The sequence below is a fragment of the Orcinus orca genome, chromosome 14, assembly GCF_937001465.1.
Source record: "Orcinus orca chromosome 14, mOrcOrc1.1, whole genome shotgun sequence".
In the NCBI taxonomy this organism is placed as follows: domain Eukaryota; kingdom Metazoa; phylum Chordata; class Mammalia; order Artiodactyla; family Delphinidae; genus Orcinus; species Orcinus orca.
Genome location: NC_064572.1, coordinates 42,835,976 through 42,856,826, shown reverse-complemented (window position 1 = coordinate 42,856,826; position 20,851 = coordinate 42,835,976). Strand labels below are relative to the sequence as shown.

At 48.0% G+C, this 20,851-nt stretch overlaps 1 protein-coding gene across 1 annotated transcript in view; it reads left to right on the top strand.

The window, feature by feature from the left end:
• The first annotated feature begins 1,027 nt into the window (after window positions 1-1,027).
• The window catches only part of LOC105748936 (ANTXR like), a 37,942-nt gene continuing 18,118 nt past the window's right edge, over window positions 1,028-20,851 (top strand). The window contains exons 1-9 of the mRNA XM_049696879.1: window positions 1,028-1,464; window positions 10,690-10,761; window positions 12,089-12,160; window positions 14,469-14,550; window positions 14,655-14,688; window positions 15,692-15,771; window positions 15,848-15,916; window positions 16,254-16,334; window positions 16,426-16,486. Coding sequence (XP_049552836.1) covers window positions 1,187-1,464; window positions 10,690-10,761; window positions 12,089-12,160; window positions 14,469-14,550; window positions 14,655-14,688; window positions 15,692-15,771; window positions 15,848-15,916; window positions 16,254-16,334; window positions 16,426-16,486 — 829 coding nt within the window. The 5' untranslated portion in view covers window positions 1,028-1,186. The remainder of the gene's footprint in view (window positions 1,465-10,689; window positions 10,762-12,088; window positions 12,161-14,468; window positions 14,551-14,654; window positions 14,689-15,691; window positions 15,772-15,847; window positions 15,917-16,253; window positions 16,335-16,425; window positions 16,487-20,851) is intronic.

Genomic DNA, 20,851 nt, shown 5'->3' with positions numbered 1-20,851 from the left:
GCTCCAGACCCTGCCCAGCCTGAGGGAGCCAGGCGCCCAGGACCAGCCCCCAGGCTCCTCAGGCCGCCTAAATGGGGGCCGGGTCCCACGGACTGTGACCCATGGAGACCACCGCCGCCGCCATTAGGTCCCGGAGGCGGGTTTTGGGGAGAGGTTCGGCCACTGCTTCAAGGCCTGGGCCCAGTCCGTGGGCGGCCATGGCCAGGGCTCCACAGCCCTCAGCCTGTCCCCGGACCCCCAGCTCACCTGGCAGCCTGAGGCCGGAAGGCCTGGAGGGCCCCGGGAAGAAGGCCGCAATCCACCCCTCACCGCACTCCCTGCCGCGAGGGCCGCTGGGAGGATGACTAAAGGTCACGTTCTAACGGTCTCGAGCTAATGGTCGCAAGTTAACAGCTGCGAGCCCACCACGCCCCGCCCCCCCATTAAGTTTTTGCATGTTTCTCCATGGAGCAGAGACAAGCCATCATCACTCAGCCCTCTCCGAATTTCTGGTCCACAGACCCTGTGAGCATAACGAAATAGTTTTGTTTTGTCACTCAGCTTGTGATGGCTTTTACAAAAAGTAGATAACTGGCATGCCCTTCAGTCACAAGGGACTTTGACATCCTTGCAGGACCTTCTTCCCCTTCTAGATCCTTCCATCCACTGGGTCACATGAATGACCACTGCAACACTCTACACTCCGAGTTCCTGGACCTCCTCCCCCACAGCGATGTCCTCATCTAAGCCACCTCAGCTGCCCTCTTTCAGCTGACAAAAAGGCAGGATTTCTCCAGGATTTTAATGGCCACCTGAGAGGGTCTGGGATGAGGAACAAACGGAGGCCTCATCTTACTGCCCCTCCAAAGAGCCCCTGACTCCCCCCTGGGATTGTCAACAGGCAGGACACTGAGCAGAGCTGCATGTCACAAAGTCACCATGCCAACCTTCCTGTCCATCATAAGGGACATCACAGGGAATTCTGCCCCCTTGGGGTGGGAGAAGGGCCAGCCCCGAAGGCCAGCCCCCAAGGCCAGCCATCTTTGTGTCTTCTGCCCTCAGGGCAGGTACCGGGGGAGGCTCACAGCTTTGGGGAAAGGGCTAGAGGGGCCAAGGACCCTGGGAACGCGCAGACACAGCAGAGGCCGGCGCCTCAGGTGGCCTGAGTGGCCGGCGTCCAGGGGGGCCGCAGGGGTAGCCAAAAAAAATGGGAAGCAGCGGGTCTGGCGTGCCGGGGCCCACGCTCTTCCTGCTGCTGGTGCTGCCGCCGCCGCTGCTGAGCGCGGGGAGCTTCCAGCACGACGGTCCAGGCTGGAAGGACCTCCATCACCTCAGTCTGGACTGGGGGAACCTCTACCGCCACCTCATCCAGGACGCGGGAACCTTCCACCACCTCCGCGGCCCCAGCACCTGGACCCGGAAGAGACGGGCAAAAGACGAGAACTCCTGCCAGAGCTCTTTTGACCTCTACTTCATCTTGGACATGTGAGTGGCCCTCCTGCCCCTGACGGCGCCATTGGTGGTAGTACTGCTGTCTCTGATGTCAGTGTGGGCAAGACGTGGCTTAAACAGATGCCAGCTTCTGTGAGGGGAGAGGGTGGAGTAGTCTTGGTGAGACCTCTGTGGCCTCCCTCCTTGTCCTGAGGCAGAGGGAGTGACCCGGGCATTCGTTTCCTGGGACTTTTTCTTTGGGAAAGGAAAAATGGCCACCATAGGTTTCTGGATGGTTGTCAGTCTCTCCATCAGCTTGTCTAGGACCTGTGGCCTGCACGCCCCTTAAACAGCTGGAGGGGCAGGTGATTGCTAAGCGCTATCTTCTCAGCCCTTGGGAGAAGCTCACTTTGGGTTTGGGGTTGTGTTTTTTGTTTTGTTTTGTTTTTAACCAAATGACCTCTATTTTTCCTGGGCCCCAGAGAGATTGCCGTGTCATCTGTTAGGCATTCTCCTGGTGTCACTGCTTAGAAAGTCCTTTGCTTTGCTGGTTCTAAATGTTTTGCTTCTTTCTTTGACTACTTAGAGATCCACATTACAGTTTGTGTGCACTTTCTGAACGCTTTGGTCTTTCTGCACGTGGCTTTGGGAAACCTGGGCTGTGCATTAGGTACCTTCTGGCCCTCAAGGAAGGAAAGGGATGGGCTGGTCTTCAGACTGGAGAGATTGCCTTGGTTCCATTTTCAACTCCTCTATGGAACTGAGGATAAATTTTACTTATTCGGTAATAACAGTGGTTTGACTCCCAATATCACTGAAGCACTTTATGGTCCCCAAAGCCCGTTACTGCACATCTGCCATCCTCAAAACAATACTGGGATATAAAGCAGGGAAAGTATTTGCATATGCAATCTCCTGGAAAGGGGAGCAGGCTCCCAGAGTTTGGGTGAAGTAGCCCAGAGGCTGGTGGGGGTGACAGAACCCAGGCTTCCTGTGTTTCCCTAATTCCAGCATCCCAGTTTGTACTTCCTCTGATTCCTCTTATTCTCTGTGGAGACTGATGACTGGGGGGGATGTGTGCCCCAGCCCACTAGCTTCTAAGCAGAGGCAGTAGAGGTGGGAGCACCCTGCTTGCTAGAAGAGAAATTCCCTCCTCACGGTTCAGTGGCAGGAATTCTGAGATGCCCTGGGCACATCTTGTTGCCCAGGGTGGTAGTGATTCCCCTCTTGGGCATTGGGGTTGGGGATGTATGGGCATTGTAGGGGGATGACAGCCTCTTTGGGTCAGTCTTTCCAGAGAGTGGCAGTGAGTCCAAAGGGTCCTGTCAGCTGCCATCCTGTTACAGTGCCACTGCCCACACCCCTGCTGTCTGCAGTCAAGCCCAGTGTGGGCACAGCACAGCCCCAGGATGGATGGGGAAGGGCTCTGGGGACAGGTGGATCACTTATTATGTTTCAGGGATGTGCTGAACACTAAGAACAACCAAGAGCTTGAGGAAGTAGGTTCTATATCCCTACTTTAAGGAGATGAAACTGAGGCTGGGAGTACTAAATGATTTGCTCAATGTCAATCAAAGTTAGTTTGCTGCAAAACATTAAATAGTGGAAGGATGCTCCCCTTTCCTCTCCTCCAAGAAGGGTGTGAGGTAGGGGGACTAGAAAGGCACCAGAGAAATGGCTTCCTGAGCCAGGTTGTCCCCACTTCCCACCCCTCTCACCCACCCCCCTCCCCCACCTCCTGCCTCCTTTGGCTTCTTAAGTGCTGGGAGGCAGCACTGATCCCTCTGACATAGCTGGTGTAGCCGTAAAAAAGATGTTAACATCTTTGAATTGGGTTGTTTGGTTTTGGTTGTTGAGTTGTAGGAGTTCTTATGTATTCTGGATATCAATTTCTTATCAGATATATGATTTGCAATTGTTCTTTCGTTCTGTAGGTTATCTTTTCTTTTTTAATATTTATTTATTTATTTGGCTGCATCTGGTCTTAGTTGCAGCATGCGGGCTCTTCGTTGAGGTGTGCAGGCTTCTCTAGTTGCAGCACGCAGCCTTCTCTCTAGTTATGGCTCGTGGGCTCCAGAGTGTGCAGGCTCAGTAGTTGTGGCACATGGACTCTCTAGTTGTGGCACGCAGGCTCTAGAGTGCACGGGCTCAGTAGTTGTGGCTCACGGTCTTAGCTGCCCCACAGCATGTGGGATCTTAGTTCCCCAACCAGGGATCAAACCCGTGTCCCCTGCTTTGGAAGGCGGATTCTTAACCATTGGACCACCAGGGAAGCCCCTCTCTTTTCATTTTTTTTCATGGTATCCTTTGTACAAAAGTTTTTACTTTTGATGAAGTTTGGTTTATCTCTTTTTTCTTTATTGTCTGTGCTTTTGGTGTCATATCTAAAAACCATTACAAAATCCAATGTGATAAAGCTTTTCCCCTATGTTTTTTTATAAGTTTATTAGTTTTAACCTTTACATTTAGGTCTTTGATCCATTTTGAGTTAATTTTTGTATATACTATGTAGGTGTAAGATAAGAATCTAACTGCATTCTTTTGCGTGTAGACATCTAGTTTTCCTAGAATCATTTGTTGAAAATACTGTCATTTCCCACACTGGATAGTCTTGGTGGTACCCTTGTCAAAAACCAATTGAATACATATACGAGGGTTTATTTCTGGGCTCTCCATTTTATTCCATTGTTCTATATGTCTGTCCTTATGCCAGTACCACACTGTTTTGGTCAAGCTATTAATACAATAGCTTTGTATTAAATTTTGAAACCAGAAAATATGAATCTGCCAACTTTGTTCTTATTCAAGATTTTGCTTATAGCTATTTGAATCCCCTGAGATTCCATATGAATTTTAGGGTGCCTTGAGGAGGTCTGGTTAATGCATAATGCAGAAGCACAATGAATATTTGGGAGAGGTCCATCACAAATGGGGGCATGTCGTGCATGTTTCAATTCTGACTTAGTCTGATTGTCTTGCCATAGAAAACTTTATGATTTTCCTTATGTTTTAACAATGATTCACATATTTTAAATTTTCTTTCAGCAATGTATTCTAGTTTTCAATGTACTGGTCTTTTGCCTCATTGATTAAATTAATTCTTGAGTATTTTATTCTGTTTGATGATATTGTAAATGGAATTGTTTTCTTAATTTCCTTCTTGGAATGTTCATTATTAGTATATAGAAATATAACTGATTTTTATACATTGATTTTGTATCCTATAACTTTGCTGAGTTTCCTTATTAACTCAAACATTTTTTGTGAAATCTTTGGGGGTTTTTACATGTAAGATTATATTATCCAAGAACAGAGATGTTAACATCTTTTTTCCTTATTTTTCAATTTGGATGCCTTTATTTCTCTTTCTTGCCTAGTTGCTCTAGCTATAACTTCCAATGCTATGTTGAATAGAAGTGATGAAAGCGGGCATCCTTGTACTACTCTTCATCTTTGGGGAAAAGCTTTTAGTCTTCACCATTGGTATGTTAGCTGTTTAGCCTTTATCATGTTTTTCATAGAATTTTTCTCTATTCCCAATATGAGTGTTTTTATGAAGAAGGGATTTTAGATTTTATCAAGTGATTCTACATCAGTTGAAATGATCACATAGTTTGGTTTCTCTGATATATTAATTTTATTAATTACATTGTTTGATTTTTACATGTTGAACCATCTTTGTATTGTGGAAATAAATCCTACCTTTTCAGATGCTGCTAGATTTTTTTTGTTGAGGATTTTTGAGTTTATATCCATATGAAATATTAGTCTGTACTCTTCTTGAAGTGTTTGTCTGGCTTTGGTGTCAGGGTAATGCCAGCCTCATAAAATACGTTTGAAAGTGTTCCCTCCACTTCAGTTTTTTGGAAGATTTGGAGAAGGATTAGTGTTAATTCCTCTTTAAATGATTAGTAGAATTAATCTGTGAAACCATCTGGTCCTGGACTTTTCTCTGTTGGGAGATTATTGATTACTGATTCAATCTCTTTACTAGTTATAGGTCTATTCAGCTTTTGTTTCCTCATGATACAGTTTGGGCAGGTAAGTGTGTTTCTTGGAATTTGCTAATTTCATCTAGGTTATCTATTTTGCTGGCTTACAAGTTGCAGTGTTCCCTTATAATCCTTTTTATTTGTATAAAATCAGTAGTAGTGTCCCACTTCATTCTCTTTTTTTTTTTTTTTTTGCGGTACGTGGGCCTCTCACTGTTGTGGCCTCTCCCGTTGCGGAGCACAGGCTCTGGACGCACAGGCTCAGCGGCCATGGCTCACGGGCCCAGCTGCTCCACGGCATGTGGGATCTTCCCAGACCGGGGCACGAACCCGTGTCCCCTGCATCGGCAGGCGGACTATCAACCACTGTGCCACCAGGGAAGCCCCCACTTCATTTTCTGATTTCATTAATTTGAGTCATCTCTCTTTTATTTAAATCAATGGATATAAAGGTTTGTCAATTTTGTTGATCTTTTCAACATACCAATTTTTAATTTCACTGGTATTTCTCTGTCTATTCTATATTTTATTTATCTCTGTTATAATCTTTATTATTTCTTCCCTTCTGCTACTTTGGGTTAGTTTTCATTTCTTTTTCCAGTTCCATAAGCTGTAAAGTTAGTGTACAGATTTGAGATTTTTCTTCCTTTTTAATGTATTTGTCTACAGCTACAAAGTTCCCTCTCAATTCTACTTTCACTGTATATTTTGGTATGTTGTGTTTTCATTTTCAGTTGTCTCCTGGTATTTTCTAATTTCTCTGTGATTTCCTCTTTGACCAATTTGCTGATTAAAAGGGTATTGTTTAATTTCCACATATTTGTGAATTTCCAGATTATTTTCTGCTATTGACTTATAGCTTTATTTCATTGCAGTTGGAAATGATTTTAAGTTTTGGGGTGATTTCCATCATTTAAAAATTTTAAAGAAATGCTTTGTGGTCTAACAGGTACTCTATCCTGGAGAACATTTCACATGCACTTGAGAAAAATGTGTATTCTACTGTTTGGGAGAAGAGTGTTCTGTACATATCTGTTAGGTACAGTTGGCTTATGATGATGTTCACATCCTCTATTCCCTTATTTCTCTATTTTCTTATATTCTGTCTGATTGTTCTATTACTGAAAGTGGGATTTTGAAGTTTCTAACTATTACTGTAGAACTGTCTGTTTCTCCCTTAAGTCTGTCAATGTTTGCTTCCTAAATTTTGCTTCTCTGATATTTGGTTCTTATCTGTTTATAATTGTTTTGTCTTCTCAGTGAAATGACCCTCCTGTAATTATATAATGTCTTTCTTTGTCTTTTATAACAGTTTTATATGTAAAGTCTAGTTTGTTAATTATAGTCATCCCAGCTCTGTTTAGGTTTCTCTTTACTTGGAATATCTCTTTTCATCCTTTCATTTTCAGCCTCCTGGTGTCTTAGCATTGAAAGTGAGTCTCTTGTAGACATCATATGGTTGCATCTTTTTTGATCCATTCTGGCAATCTGTACCTTTTGATTGGAGAGTTTAATCCATGTACATTTAAAGTAATTACTGATAGGGAAGGACTTACATCGGACACTTTGCTATTTGTTTTCTACATGTCTTCTAGCTTTTTTCTCCCTAATTTTCTCCATTTCTACCTTCCTTTGAATTTAGTTGATTTTTTTTTTTTTGTAGCGACAGGTTTTGGTTACCTTTTCACTTCCTTTGTGTGAAGCTATTTTCAATATCTATTATAGATATTTTCTTTACAGTTACCTGGGTATTCATGGTTACAAGTTAATATTCTCATGTATGATATATATATTATATATATATGTTAATTTCCCTGATTTTCTTTTTCTTTCTTTTTAAAAATCATTATTTGTATTCAAATATATTTGACATATGTCAAATAAATTTAGATAGCACCTCTATCACATCATATAACTATTATTTCTTTTTTTGTGGTTGGAATAATTAAGATCTAGTCTCTTAGAAAATTTGATGATTAAAATAAAATATTGTTGTCTGTGTTCACTAAACTGTGCATTAGATATCCAAGATTTATTTGTCAACTATTTGCAAGTTTGTACCCTTAAACAACACTTCTTATTCCCCCAAGCCCCTGGTAACCACCATTTTACTCTGTTGTGACGAGTTGGGTTTTTTAGATTCACATATAAGTGATATCATAGAGTATTTGTCTTTCTCTGTCTGACTTATCTTACTTAGTGAAAAGTCCATCAATGTTGCCACAAATGGCAGGATGGCCTTTCTTATGGCTGAATTATATTCCATTGTATATACATACAACATCTTCTTTATCTACTCATCTGTTGATGAGCACTTAGGTTGTGTCTATATCTTGGCTGTTGTGAATAATGCTGCAATAAACACGGAAGTGCATATATCTCTTCAATATCCTGTTTTCATTCCCTTTAGATATATACCCAGAAGTGGGATTGCTGGGTCATGTGGAAATTCTATATTTAATTTTCTCAGGAACCTCCATACTGTTTTCCATAGTGGCTAAAGCAATTTACATTCCCATCAACAGTGTAAAAGTTTCCTTTTTCTGTGTGTCCTCACCAATGCTTGTTATCTCTTGTCTTCTTAATTATAGCCATTCTAACAGGTGTGAGATGTATCTCATTGTGTTGTTGTTTTTTTCACATCTTTATTGGCGTACAAATGCTTTACAATGTTTTGTTAGTTTCTACTGTACAACAAAGTGAATCAGCTATATGTATACATATATCCCCATATCCCCTCCCTCCTGAGCTTCCCTCCCACCCTCCCTACCCCATCCCTCTAGGTCGTCACAAAACACCGAGCTGGTCTCCCTGTGCTATGCAGAAGCTTCCCACTAGCCATCCATTTTACATTTAGTAGTGTATATATGTCAATGCTACTCTCTCACTTCATCCCTGCTTCCCCTTCCCATCCCCGTGCCCTCAAGTCCGTTCTCTACGTCTGCATCTTTATTCCTGTCCAGTACATTTATTAAATGTACTGATGTCCATTAGGTTCATCAGTACCGCTTTTTTAAATCCCATATATATGCGTTAGCATACGGTATTTGTTTTTCTGTTTCTCACTTACTTCACTCTGTACGACAGATTCTAGGTCCATCTGCCTCACTACAAATAACTCAGTTTCGTTCCTTTTTATGGCTGAGTAATACTCCATTGTATATATGTACCACATTTTCTTTATCCATTCATCTGTTGATGGACATTTAGGTTGCTTCCGTGTCCTGGCTATTGTAAATAGTGCTGCAATGAACATTGTGGTACATGTATCTTTTTGAATTATTGTTTTCTCAGGGTATGTGCCCAGTAGTGGGATTGCTGGGTCATATAGTAGTTCTATTTTTAGTTTTTTAAGGAACGTCCATACTGTATCAATTTACATTCCCACCAGTGCAAGAGGGTTCCCTTTTCTCCACACCTTCTCCAGCATTTATTTTTTGATGATGGCCATTCTGACCCATGTGAGGTGATACCTCACTGTGGTTTTGATTCGCATTTCCCTATTGATTAGCGATGTTGAGCATCTTTTCATGTATCTGTTAGCCATCTGTATGTCTTCCTTGGAGAAATGTCTATTTAGGTCTTCTGCCCATTTTTGGATTGGGTTGTTTGTTTTTGTGATATTGAGCTGCGATGGCAAATGAGATTGTTTCTTTAATTTCTCTTTCTGATCTTTTGTTGTTAGTGTACAGGAATGCAAGAGATTTCTGTGCATTAATTTTGTATCCTGCAACCTTACCAAATTCATTGATTAGTTCTAGTTGTTTTGTGGTGGCATCTTTAGGATTTTCTATGTATAGTATCATGTCGTCTGCAGTGACAGTTTTATTTCTTTTCCAGTTTGTATCCCTTTTATTTCTTTTTATTCTCTGATTGCCATGGCTAGGACTTTCAATACTATGTTGAATAGTAGTGGCAAGAGTGGACATCCTTGTCTTGTTCCTGATCTTAGAAGCAGAGCTTTCAACTTCCCACCATCGAGTGTAATGGTAACTGTGGGTTTGTTGTATATGGCCTTAATTGTGTTGCGGTCTGTTCCTTCTATACCCAATCTGTTTGAAGTTTTTAGCATGAAGTGTTGTTGTAATTTGTCAAATGCTTTTTATGCATCTGTTGAGATGATCATCTGGACTGTTATCTTTCATTCTATTAATGTAGTGTGTCCCACTTTTTAATTTGCATGTGTTGAACCATGCTCACATTCCAAGGATAAATCTCATTAGGACATGGTGTATAATTATTTTGATGTGTTCTCTTTTTTTGAGTTGAGTACATAGTTCTATTTTTTAACTGAAGTATAGTTGACTTAAAATATTTTATTAGTTTCAGGTGTTACCATTAGTTTAAAAAGTTGTCTTGCACTTTAGCATGGAAGCTTCTGATAGAAAGTTTATATTGTGGGAGTTGTCAGAGTCTAGTGTTTGCTACCCAGCAAATGTTGGACATAACCGTGTCACACACATCTGCCCAGTGCAATGGGTAGAGCATGGGTTTTGAGGCGAGATCTGGATTCAGATCCATGTTAGCTATGGAAATTGTGGAAAATTCCATGACTTGTGAGAGCCTCAACTTTCTTATGAAAATGAAAATAATGAAAATGAAAATAATGCTGATATTATGGGGTTGTTCTGGAATTGGAAATCATGTATGTAAAGTGCCTGGTACATACATCTCAATGAATGATAATCTTGATAATGTTAAAAGAATCTATTCTTATTTTCATCACTATTTGTTGAGAGATTTAGATGCAGCCTAGAGGATGCAGAATGAATGCTAGGACCAACTAAGAGCCTTTTGTGGGAATGGTGTGCCAGAGAGCCCTGACCCCTGCCCACCCCCACACCTTTTCAAGGGGCAGGAGAAGAGTAGAGAGCTAGGAGTGGTTTATTGCCAAGGGGAATTGAGGGACCAAAAGAGTCATATCAGAATCACTGGAGGCTTTTCCAACCAATGCATTCTACATCATTTCCTGTGGAACAGCTCCACCAAGCCTGCCCAGCCATCCTAGTTTGCCACCAGAAGTCCCTCATCCCTAAAAGTTCCTGAGTCCCAAGCACACAGGTCTGGTTGGTCACCCTTCCCACACTCACACTGATGAAGTCATCACCACGGTGACCCACTGAGGTCTCTGAGGGAGTGTGGCAGCCTTCAGCTACATTGGTGGGCGCGGGGGGGGGGGGGGGCGGGGGGAGTTGCTAAAGGGTCTGCTGGAAGCTGAGGAGACAGAAATTCTGCCCACACAATAGATGCACCTCATCTGTCTGACTCAGGTCTTCTTCATTTTCAGGTCAGGCAGTGTGAACAACAACTGGATGGACGTTTACGCCTTTGTGGAAGATTTGGTCAAGAAGTATGACAAGTACGACTTCTCCAAGTTTCAGGGTATTTACCCCTCCCAGGCAGAGTACACAGCTGTTTAGACTCAGTGGCCATGGGAGCCCCTCGGGTCAGGAGCACAGAGCCCAGGGGGGTGTTCTGAAGCAGAAGAGATAACACTGGTTCCATCAGGTCTCAGCAGCTTTCCTGGCTCCTACCTGGAAGTTGGGCCATATTGTAGGGGACACAGTCTGCCCTTGAGGACCTCATAGATGAGGAAACAGGCAAACCAGTAACACGATAACTAAACACCAGGTTAAATGGTGCCAAGGGCCAAAAGAAAAGGGCGAAGGACTTACAAGGCAAATTAAAAGGAAAAAGCAAGAATTCTTAGGAAAAAGTCAAGGGTGGTCTCTCAGAGGGTGTGTAATTGTGAACTGGGTCTTGAAGAATGGGGAAAGACAGGGTAACGGGAACCATCAAGGAGACTTCTTGTGCAGTGAGTGGTCTGTTCAGCTGGAGAGTAGGGTTAACTCAGGAGAAGGCTAGGAGATGAGGCTGGACAGGACAGATTTGGACCAAGGTCCTCAGGGCTTATAATGCCAGGCCAAGGGACTTGTATTTCCTGCTATGAACAATAGGGAGCTATAGATGACTCTTGGTCAGGGGTCTGACATGATCAAGGTTGTGTCCCAGGAAGGAAAGTCTGATATTGTGGGTAAAATGTTTTGTAACAATAACGAGGAGCAGTAGGGAGCTTATCCATGAACGTATTGTAGCAATTTAGCTAAAAGATAATGAGGGTCAATGAACCAAAAGGCAGTGGCCAGGGAGAAGAAAGGGAGGGATGTATATGAGTAGCTACCAAGAAAGAGAATGATTTTTCTAGATGAGAAGAGACAAGGCAGGGAGGGCTGTGAAGGGAGGAAGAGGAGTGAAGGTACAAAGAGACAAGGCAGGGGCTATGAAGGGAGGAAGAGGAGTGAAGGTACAAAGAATTTTATAGAAGAGGAGAAGCCAGCTGGGAGGCCCTCATGCCACGGGCATAGGTGTCTGTCTCCTGGTGTGTGCGTGTGTGTGTGTGTGTTTGGGGCGGGGGGCGTGTTGGGAGCATAGGGCTGGGGCAGGATGCCATCCTGGCACTTTCTTCCAGGAAGACACCACATCTCCACAGGCCTCGTTCACCAAGATTCCTAAAATCCTTCACTAAAGATATAGGAGCTTCCAGGGTTTGGGAAATGGACCCCAAAGGGGAAGAGTTGGGGTGAGGAACAGAGAAATTGGAATGTACCTTCTTTCTGGCTGCTCATTGGCTTAATTTTGAGCCTGTGTCACGTACACCTTCTCATGAGCACGTGCTTCCTCCCCAGCCCTAACCTGCGAATATCCTTCATCACCTACTCCACTCTGGGCCACACCCTCATGAAGCTCACCTCAGACAGGTAAGTACTGCTTTAATCCCCCAGGCAGGCCTGGTGGATGGGGTCCGTTGAGAGACACAGGGAGCTGACAGTTCCCACTGGGAGCAGGCTGGGCCATCCTGGGCTCCCCTCACCGTCCACTCTGACCCCCAGTCCCGGCCCCATGGCTCCCACTGACCCCTGGCTGCGCTGGCCCTGGCAGACCCCGTGCTGCTAGACCATCTCCGCCCCCTCTAAGCCCTGCCCTCCACCTGTCCTGTGTCCTCTCAGCACTCTTCCCTTTCCTGAGAACTGGCTCACCGCAAGGACGCCTGGGATCTGGTGGAACAGATGTGTGGGCCCTTTGTGAACACTGGCCTGTGTTGGGCACCTGCTCTGTGTGTCACTCTCTGCTCTGGGCCAGTGGGGGAAGAGGGGAGGCACAGTCAGAACCAGGAGGCGGGGGTGGGCAGTGCTGAAGTGCTGGAGCTTCAGTGGAGGGGAGCTTGGTCCCTTGGTGGGTCTGAGACAAGGGAGCCCATGAGTGTGGGCTGGGGTGCAGGAGGGAAGCATCACACGCCAGCATCCTAGGCGGGCCGCTAGGAGGGCCCAGCGAGGTGCCCAAAGCCCTGGAGGTGGGAAGCTACGGAGCTCCTGAGTAGCTGGGAGGTTCCGATGCTTATGGTGAAAATGATCGGAACCCAGGGAGTGTATTGGTGCCAGTGCGTGGACACAGCACTCCCCATGCCTGGCTCCCAGGAGAAGCAGGGGCTGTGCTTCCTGTTAGGTGAGCTAGGGGAAGACATGGTTTTGTGTGTCCCTGTCTTCTGCATTTCAGAGAGAGAGAGACCTGAGTGAGGTTGAGGTGGAAGATAGCAAGTCAGTGGGGGGCTGTCAGGCAGGTGGCAGAAAGAGAGGCAGGGGCTGGGCGGGGGCCTCTGGGGGAGGAGCTGCCCGTGGGGGACAGGAGGACCGCTGCGTCCTCCAAGGCAGGGGTTCAGAGCCTGAACCAAGGGAGCTGTGGGGAGGCTCTTGAGGGTCTCCGGGGTCCTCTCTGGAAAGTAGAGGTGACGATGCCTTCCTCAAGGGAAGGTGTCAGAAGTGGGAGTGGGCTCAGGGGAATGAAAAACGGGGTGGAATCTTAAGAAGTGAAGGGCCTGATGAGGGCGTAAGCAGCCTAGTGCACAGAGCTGGGAGTAGGGATGGGGCGGAGGCAGCCCAAGAAGAAGGCCCGCTCAGGCAGGAGTGAAGCCTGGCCAGGCTCAGTCCCGGGCCAAAGGCTGGGGAGCGATGAGAGCTCCAGCATATTTGGGGGTGCTGCCAACAAAAAGGAAATCTCCCCCAAAGTGTCAGGAAGAGGGGACGGTGTTTGTGCTGGGGTGGGCAGGGCCTGGTTTGGCCTCCACTGGCCCTGGGTCACAGCCTCCTCAGCTCCTGGGCTTGGTCAGGCAGGGCAGGACCTGGGGCTCTCAGATCGCACCTCACGGCAGAATCCCTTCTGCGCAAGGCAAGAGCCAGCCTTCAGGGACCATGTTCTCCTTAGACTTGCTGTGACAGCTCAGCCCATCACACTGCACTAGCCTGAACCTAAGCCCCAGCCCTGGTGTGTCCCAGTCCCATCCCCTGCATCTGCTTTAACAGAGGCCGACAGCCCATCCCCATGGCAGCCTGGGGTCCCTGCTCTTCCTCCCACATGGACGGGCCTCAGGCCTCTTTTCCAGCTTATGGTCTCTTTCTTCAGGAGCACATGAAGCCCAGGAGCCCTAGACTCTAACGGAGCATCCTGACTGCTTCCTTTAGTACCGATCCAGAGGGGGAAGTGGCTTGGAGGGACCAAGTCCACCTCAGGAGTCTGTGGCAGGGGAGGAGGGGACAGGGCAGGGGTATCAGCAGAGTGACCTTTCCAAACTCAGCCTTGCCTGTTGGAAGGTGATGCGCCCTCACCAGGGACCCCTTAGGTGCCAGCAGTACCGCCAGTCACATTGGCGGTGCTGGATTCACAGGTGCGCAGCCATGGGTGCTCCCGCCTCACCATGGACGGTCAAGGCAGGGCCCTTGCTGAGTCCGCCGAGGTCTGCATGCCTGAGACAGAGATGAGCACATTGAAAGCCAGGCCCTACCCATGGGACCAGCAAAGCAGCATCCTCCACACCCGCTGAATGGGGGACAGAGAAGCGTTGACCAAGGCCAGTCAGTGTCAAAAACACAGGCAGAGAGGTCACCACAGGGCCACTTGTGTCCTCTGTGGTCCAGGCAGGTCTCCACAGGGCAGAATGGCACCAGGACAGCTGATCTGTTTTGCAGCAGTCAACCCTCGTTCCTCATCAACCCCCTTTACTGTTTTTTTCAGAAATGAAATTCGTGATGGTCTTAGCAGACTTCAGAATATAGTACCTAGTGGAGCCACACACATGCAGGAAGGATTTAAAAAGGTACAGATCCTACAGCTCTGAGAATTTATTCTGCTTTACCAAGTTCTTCGAGTATTATTGGGTCATCTCACTGCCCTCCACCAATTTCCTTCATTTTGTTGCAGGCAAATGAGCAGATTCAACGAGCTAACTCAAGAGGTAAGATGCCTGCTGGCGTCACTGTGCTCAGGTGGGACAGAGCCAGGCGAGGCCCTCAGCAAGGGCTGGTGCAGACCCCCTCGGCCAATCCTAGCGCTGACCTTGGAGCGAGTCCCTTGTCCTCTCTGTGCTGCAGGTTCCTCCTCTGTGCAGTGAGGATTAAAACCACCCCCAGGGATGCTTCCAAGAACCACATGGCTTCATGCATTACATTCCGGGTTCTTACTAGGTATCAAGTGCTTGACCTATGGTTGGGCTGCATGAAAAAGAAAAGAGAACTTCCAGGGATGGCGAGCAGACGGGGTTCAGTTTAGGGAACAGAGACCTTGGTGTCCCCCTGGCTGCCCACACTTTGTCCACCACAGCTCTGGCTCTGCCTCCTTTCCCTTGAGCCTCTTCCCTCCGGTTGACTCTCATCCTGTGACTGTGCCTCCGCCAGTGGAAATGGCTGTACTTGGCCCAGACCACCTGCATCGAGACTGTAGGGTTGCAGCCCTTGTCAGGAAGGATGCATGGGCTGCTGGGGAAAGGCGGGGAGCTGGGCGGGGGCTGCTGCCCAAGCACCTTGACCTTGAGTTCTGAATAGCAGGACCCACAGAGCCAGCAGCAGTGCCTGCCGGCGCCGCCCAGGACAGGGCCCACTGCCCCCTGACCCAGGGGGTGTCTTGTGCAGTCGGTCGGCTGCTCCTCCCTGCGCTCACCTGAGAGGCTTGTCCTCGTCCCGTGAAGTAGCTGCAGTTGCCTTTCAGGGCAAAGGCCGTGCCACCTGCCCATAGTGAAGGTCCACTAGGAAGGACTCTGACCCGGTCTCAGGCTCCTCGTCTGTCAAGTGGGTCCTGGGCTGAGGCCCCTTCTCCCTCTAGGCGCTCTGGGTGTTGGGTACTCGGGTCAGGGTGGCCTCTCCCCAGGAGGAGGAGGTGTGGGAGCAGCTGTGGGCCTGGCAGCCTGAGGCAGGTCACTCCAGGTGCCTTGCTGACCAGGCCACTCCCTGCTTCTTCTGCAGAAAGCAAGGTTCCCTCTATGATTATCTCCTTGACCGATGGAACCCTGGAGGAAGCGCCATTTGAAATGACTAAGGAAGAAGTAAGTCCAGACCATTCTTCCCAGCTTTGTGCTCCACCTGTTTTGTGAATTGTACTCAACACTTTTTCCCTCTTAGGCTGACAAGGCCCGGAAAATGGGAGCAACAGTATACTGTGTGGGTGTAAAAGACTTTGAGGAAGACCAGGTAATTCAGAACAGGTAACCAGGTGCCACTCTCGAGCCCAGTTGGGGAAATCTTTCAAAGGCAGCTGTCCCAGGGTCTCCGAGAGGATGGCCCTCTACCCACCCCAAGTGTCTGGACAACAGGTAGCCACTGCAGATGAACAGCCAGTGCTGTGTAAACCTGCACACCAGAGGCGCGGGTGGGGGAGCTTTCCACTCCCTAAGGGTGGGCTGCTAGCAGATGCCAGCGTGTGGCCTTGGAACCCAGCATGGCAGGAGGCGAGAGCCTGTCTCCTGGGCTGGGGCCTGCTGCGTCCTCAACCCCTGACTGTGTGCCAACCATCTCCTCTCTGCTGTAGTTATTGGAAATTGCAGACAGCCCGCATCACGTCTTTGCAGTGGACCAAGGATTCAAGGCTCTTAAATACATCATTGAGCCAGTGAGTGAGGGCTGGACGTGAGAAGTGGGAAGGGGTAGCTTCTCGCCAAGCCCCCGTGTTCAAGCCCCTGCCCCTCATCTCCCTATTCTAGCTCGGAACTAAGTCCTGTATTGAAATTACAGCTGTGGAGCCTTCCAGTGTCTGTACAGGAGGTAAGAGCTGGAGTGCTGTTTTAAACACAGGCGTGTGTGTTTGTGTGAGTTGTGAATGTGCCCAGTGTGCGTTGTGGGTGTGCTGTGAGCACATGGTTTCACTATGTGTGGGGTGTGCGTATAGTGTGTGTGGTGTGTGTTGATGTCTGAGTGTGTGGGATGATTGTATGGAAATTGTGGGCATAGGACTACATTGGGCATATAAGGGAATGTTTATGTGAGGTGTGTATGCCAAGTGTTGGGGGGGTGTATTTGTATAATTACTCCTTTCTTCCAGTGTTACTGATGTGTAATTGACATACAGCTCTGTTTAAGTTTGATGTATGCCACAAAATGACTTGACACAAAGATATTGCAAAATGATGAGTGTACATACTTTTTAAACTCAAAACCAGAAGTTTAATTAAGAAATAAGAAAAACCTTATTTTAAAAACCCTCAACAAAACACTAGCAAATAGAATCCAACAACATAAAAAAAACACAATACATCTAGAATAATTAGGGCTCACCTCTGAAATGCAAGCCTGATTCAGTATGTGAAGTATCAATGTGATTTTCCTCATCAGCACAATGGGGAAGAAAAATATGATTATTTCAGTGGATGAAGAAAAGAATTGGACATAGTTCATGGTCAGCGTCATACTAGCAACACAGACTGACAAAGGCATCCAACAAATACTCACAGCTATCACTACACCCAGTGGTTCAATGGGGTTGACCTCTCCCTGAGATCTGGAACTTGAGAAGATTGCCTTCTCTCCTCTGGGAGGGTCCCTGCATCGGTGTGGGGAGGATCCTGTGCAGTTGCTTTTCTGATAGAAGCCCTCTCTCTCAGTGAGCTCTGTGTGTGCTGGCTCGTGAGTCCACATCACTGGGATTTGTGGAGCTGAGGTGGGTGGATAAGCACACGCTCCCACTGGTAACAGCACACAGCTGGATGCAGCTGGACACAGACCCAGGAAGCTGGGCCTGGCCGCGGTGCTCTGAACTGCAAGGCTACAGCACGGTAGGCCATGGGGTCAGACACAGCAGTGTTCATATCTGAGCTCTGCTGCCCCCAGACACGAAACCAGGGCTTCTCTGGTGTCATGTGCCAGCCGTGCAGTAGCCTGACAGCTTCATTTCTCTGATTATGTCCCTGAGACATACACAGGCCTGTCAAACCATAGAGGAAGATGCCCATTGTCATTCACGCCCTGTGGTGGCCCAGCTGAGGTGACAGGTGCCCACCGCACACCCTCTGCAGGCGTGGCCCAGCACTGCTGCTCTGACCTTTACAGCTGCTGTCATCTTGTCAAAAGCTGCCACACAGCATGACTGTCACTTGGAGGGAAAGCTCAAGGCAGGAACCTGGGCCCCAAATAAAGTAGAAGAAGCTGTTCATCAGGCTGTTGTTCTGAATAAGTCAGTGGGCCGGGTGTGGGGAAGCCAGGAGTGGGGAGCATGAGGCACGTGGCCTCTTCAGCCTCTCGGCCTCCCTCCAGGACTAGGCAGAGGCCTCTGCTGGCTTCCCTGCCTCCAGACCTGTGCTCCAGCCATCCTCTGCACAGGGCCTGAGGGGCAGAGAAGACCACTTCCCTACCCCAGCCTGACCATGGAAGCTGAGGCCCCTGAGCCAGACAACCAGACCCTCCAAGGTCCAACCTCTGCTCTAAGCCCATCTGCTGCAGAGGCTGGGGGCTGGGGGTACTGGGCTCCCTGCAAAACCTTCCTTAGCTTTACAGGGTCCAGCCCACCATCCTTTTAGGCCTTATTCTCAGGGCATCTCAATGCCAAAGCCTTTCCTAATCAACTGGTCCCTCTGGCTTCTCACAGCCCTTGCTCTATTCCTGCCTCTTGTCAGGCACTTGTCACCCAGTATGAACCATGACTTCTGCTTGGCTGTGTCCACAGCTTTGTTATTTTATTTTTATCATTCAATTCATTGGTTTTTTGTTTTGTTTTGTTTTTTGCGGTATGTGGGCCTCTCACTGTTGTGGCCTCTCCCGTTGCAGATCACAGACTCCAGACGTGCAGGCTTAGCGGCCATGGCTCATGGGCCCAGCCGCTCCGCGGCATGTGGGATCTTCCAGGACCGGGGCATGAACCCGTGTCCCCTGCTTCGGCAGGCGGACTCTCAACCACTGTGCCACCAGGGAAGCCCTAATTCATTGTTTTTATTCCAGCTTTTTATTACGGAAGATTTCAAACCTATGGCAAAGTGGAAATGAACGTACAATGGATACCCCTCTCTCCACTACCTGGATCTGCAGTTAATACCTGACCGTATTTCCTTTATCATTTATTTATCTAACTCCTCTCTCTTTCTTGACTCTCTGTTTTCATCAATTCATCTTATTTCTTTTTTTTTTTTTTTTTTTTTGACTGCATTGGGTCTCCATTGCTGCAGGCTTCCTCTAGTTGTGGCGAGCAGGGACCACTCCTCGTTGCAGTGCACGGGCTTCTCATTGCCATGGCTTCTCTCGTTGCGGAGCACGGGCTTTAGGCTCTCACGCTCAGTAGTTGTGGCACGTGGGCTCAGTAGTTGTGGCTTGCGGGCTCTAGAGCTCAGGCTCAGTGTTGTGGTGCACAGGCTTACTTGCTCCACGGCATATGGGATCTTCTTGGAGTAGGGCCCGACCCCTTGTCTCCTGCATTGGCAGGTGGATTCCTAACCACTGCACCATCAGGGAAGTCCCCATCTTATATCTTGATGCATTTCAAACTAGCTTACAGTCATCAGGCTACTGCACCACATTTCTTTAGCTGGGAAACAATTTTTGTTAAGATTTTTCTTCTTGAAATGAAGAAAAAGATTTCTTGTTTCTTGCATTTCTTCTTGAAATGCAACAAACAAGTGTATCATTTGACGAGTGACAAATGATATGACAAATGCACACACCTGTGTAATCCCCAGCCCTATGAAGACTCAGAACATTACATTTGCCCCCAGAAAGTCCCCTCAGCTCCCTTCCCAGGCAATCCCTGCCCCACCCCCTGGAGGCAGCTACTCCCTGATTTCTTCCTCCACAAGCTAGTTTGCTGCTTTAGAACCTCTCCTCAGGGACTCACAGGGGATGAGCGCAGGGCCTGGCCTGGGGCACTCGGCACCGTGGTTTGGGGATTCATCCCTCCTGTGTGTTGCTGGGTTGGCCCGGGGCTTGGACCCCAGAGGCAGGCTGGAGGCGGCACCTGTTCACTCCTTTTCCTGTATGTGACTGGGCCAGAGTGAGTGTCTGCAGGAAGCCCAGCAGGTGGGGCCCAGCAGTGTGGCCATAGGAGGACACAGTGCAGAGCAGGGCTTCCCTCTGAGGTCCAGCATCCAGCTCTGCGTCATGGCCAGAGACCTTCTGGGGGGGTGGGGGGTGGAGGGGGTGGGGGTGGGCAGGCTGTGCGGGGCAGGAGGACCTGCGGGATGAAGGCAGGACACACTGCGCAGATGGGGACACTCCTGTAACCAGCCTGGGTCCAGGCTGTCCCCCACCATGATAAGGTCCCCCCTTGTCCCATCCTACTCTCTCCAGAGATAACAACCACAAGGAGTTCAGCTTTTATATGTAAAGACCTACCTAAGTATACTTTACAAGGATATTTTTACATTAATGGGATCATGCAGTACATAGTACTTTCCAGCCGTCTACATAGTATCCCATTGCATGGATGGAACAATTTATTTCATGGGCCTCCCTTGATCAATAGTCAGATTGTTTCTAATAAGTCGATACTAGAAGTCATACTGTAGGACCATCCTGATGCTTACCTCTGCGAGCTTGGGAAAGGAATTCCCTGGAGTCAAGACCAGACGTAGGCCTGCTGCCTTAAGGGGACACCCAGATCACAGCTGGTCAGTGTCCAGTTTCTCTCAAAGTGACTGTCCCAAGCAGCATGTGGTGCTCCCAGACCCGCCCACCCCAGGGCAGGTCACGTCCACCTGTGCACCTGTGTCAGTCTCAGGCAGGCTAGATGCCCTTTTCATGCTCAGCTCCACCAGCCTTCTCAGGGAGACACCTGCCTTCCCAGCTCCTCTCTCTGGAGCCCCCAGCTGGCCTGGTGTACAACTTTTCTTCCAGAGAGAAAGCTCTCTGTTCCAGAAAGGATCCATCTCCCTTACCCGGACTGTTCATCCTTCTGCTGCCTGAGAGCTGGTGGGCAGTGGACTGTACGTGGGACATGCAGCCCTGCAAGCCGATTTTAGACCTTCCTGTGACTTCATTTCCTTCCTGTGGTTGTTATGTTGGAGGAATTGGGGTGCAGGGGGAGGGGCTTGGGAAGCAAAAGGAGCAGCTTTCTGGACAAAGCAAAAATCCTTTACCTGCAAGTCTCTTTTGCTGAAATATTGAAACCATCACCCTGCCTTCTACTTTGGAGACTTGCCAGAGTTCAGA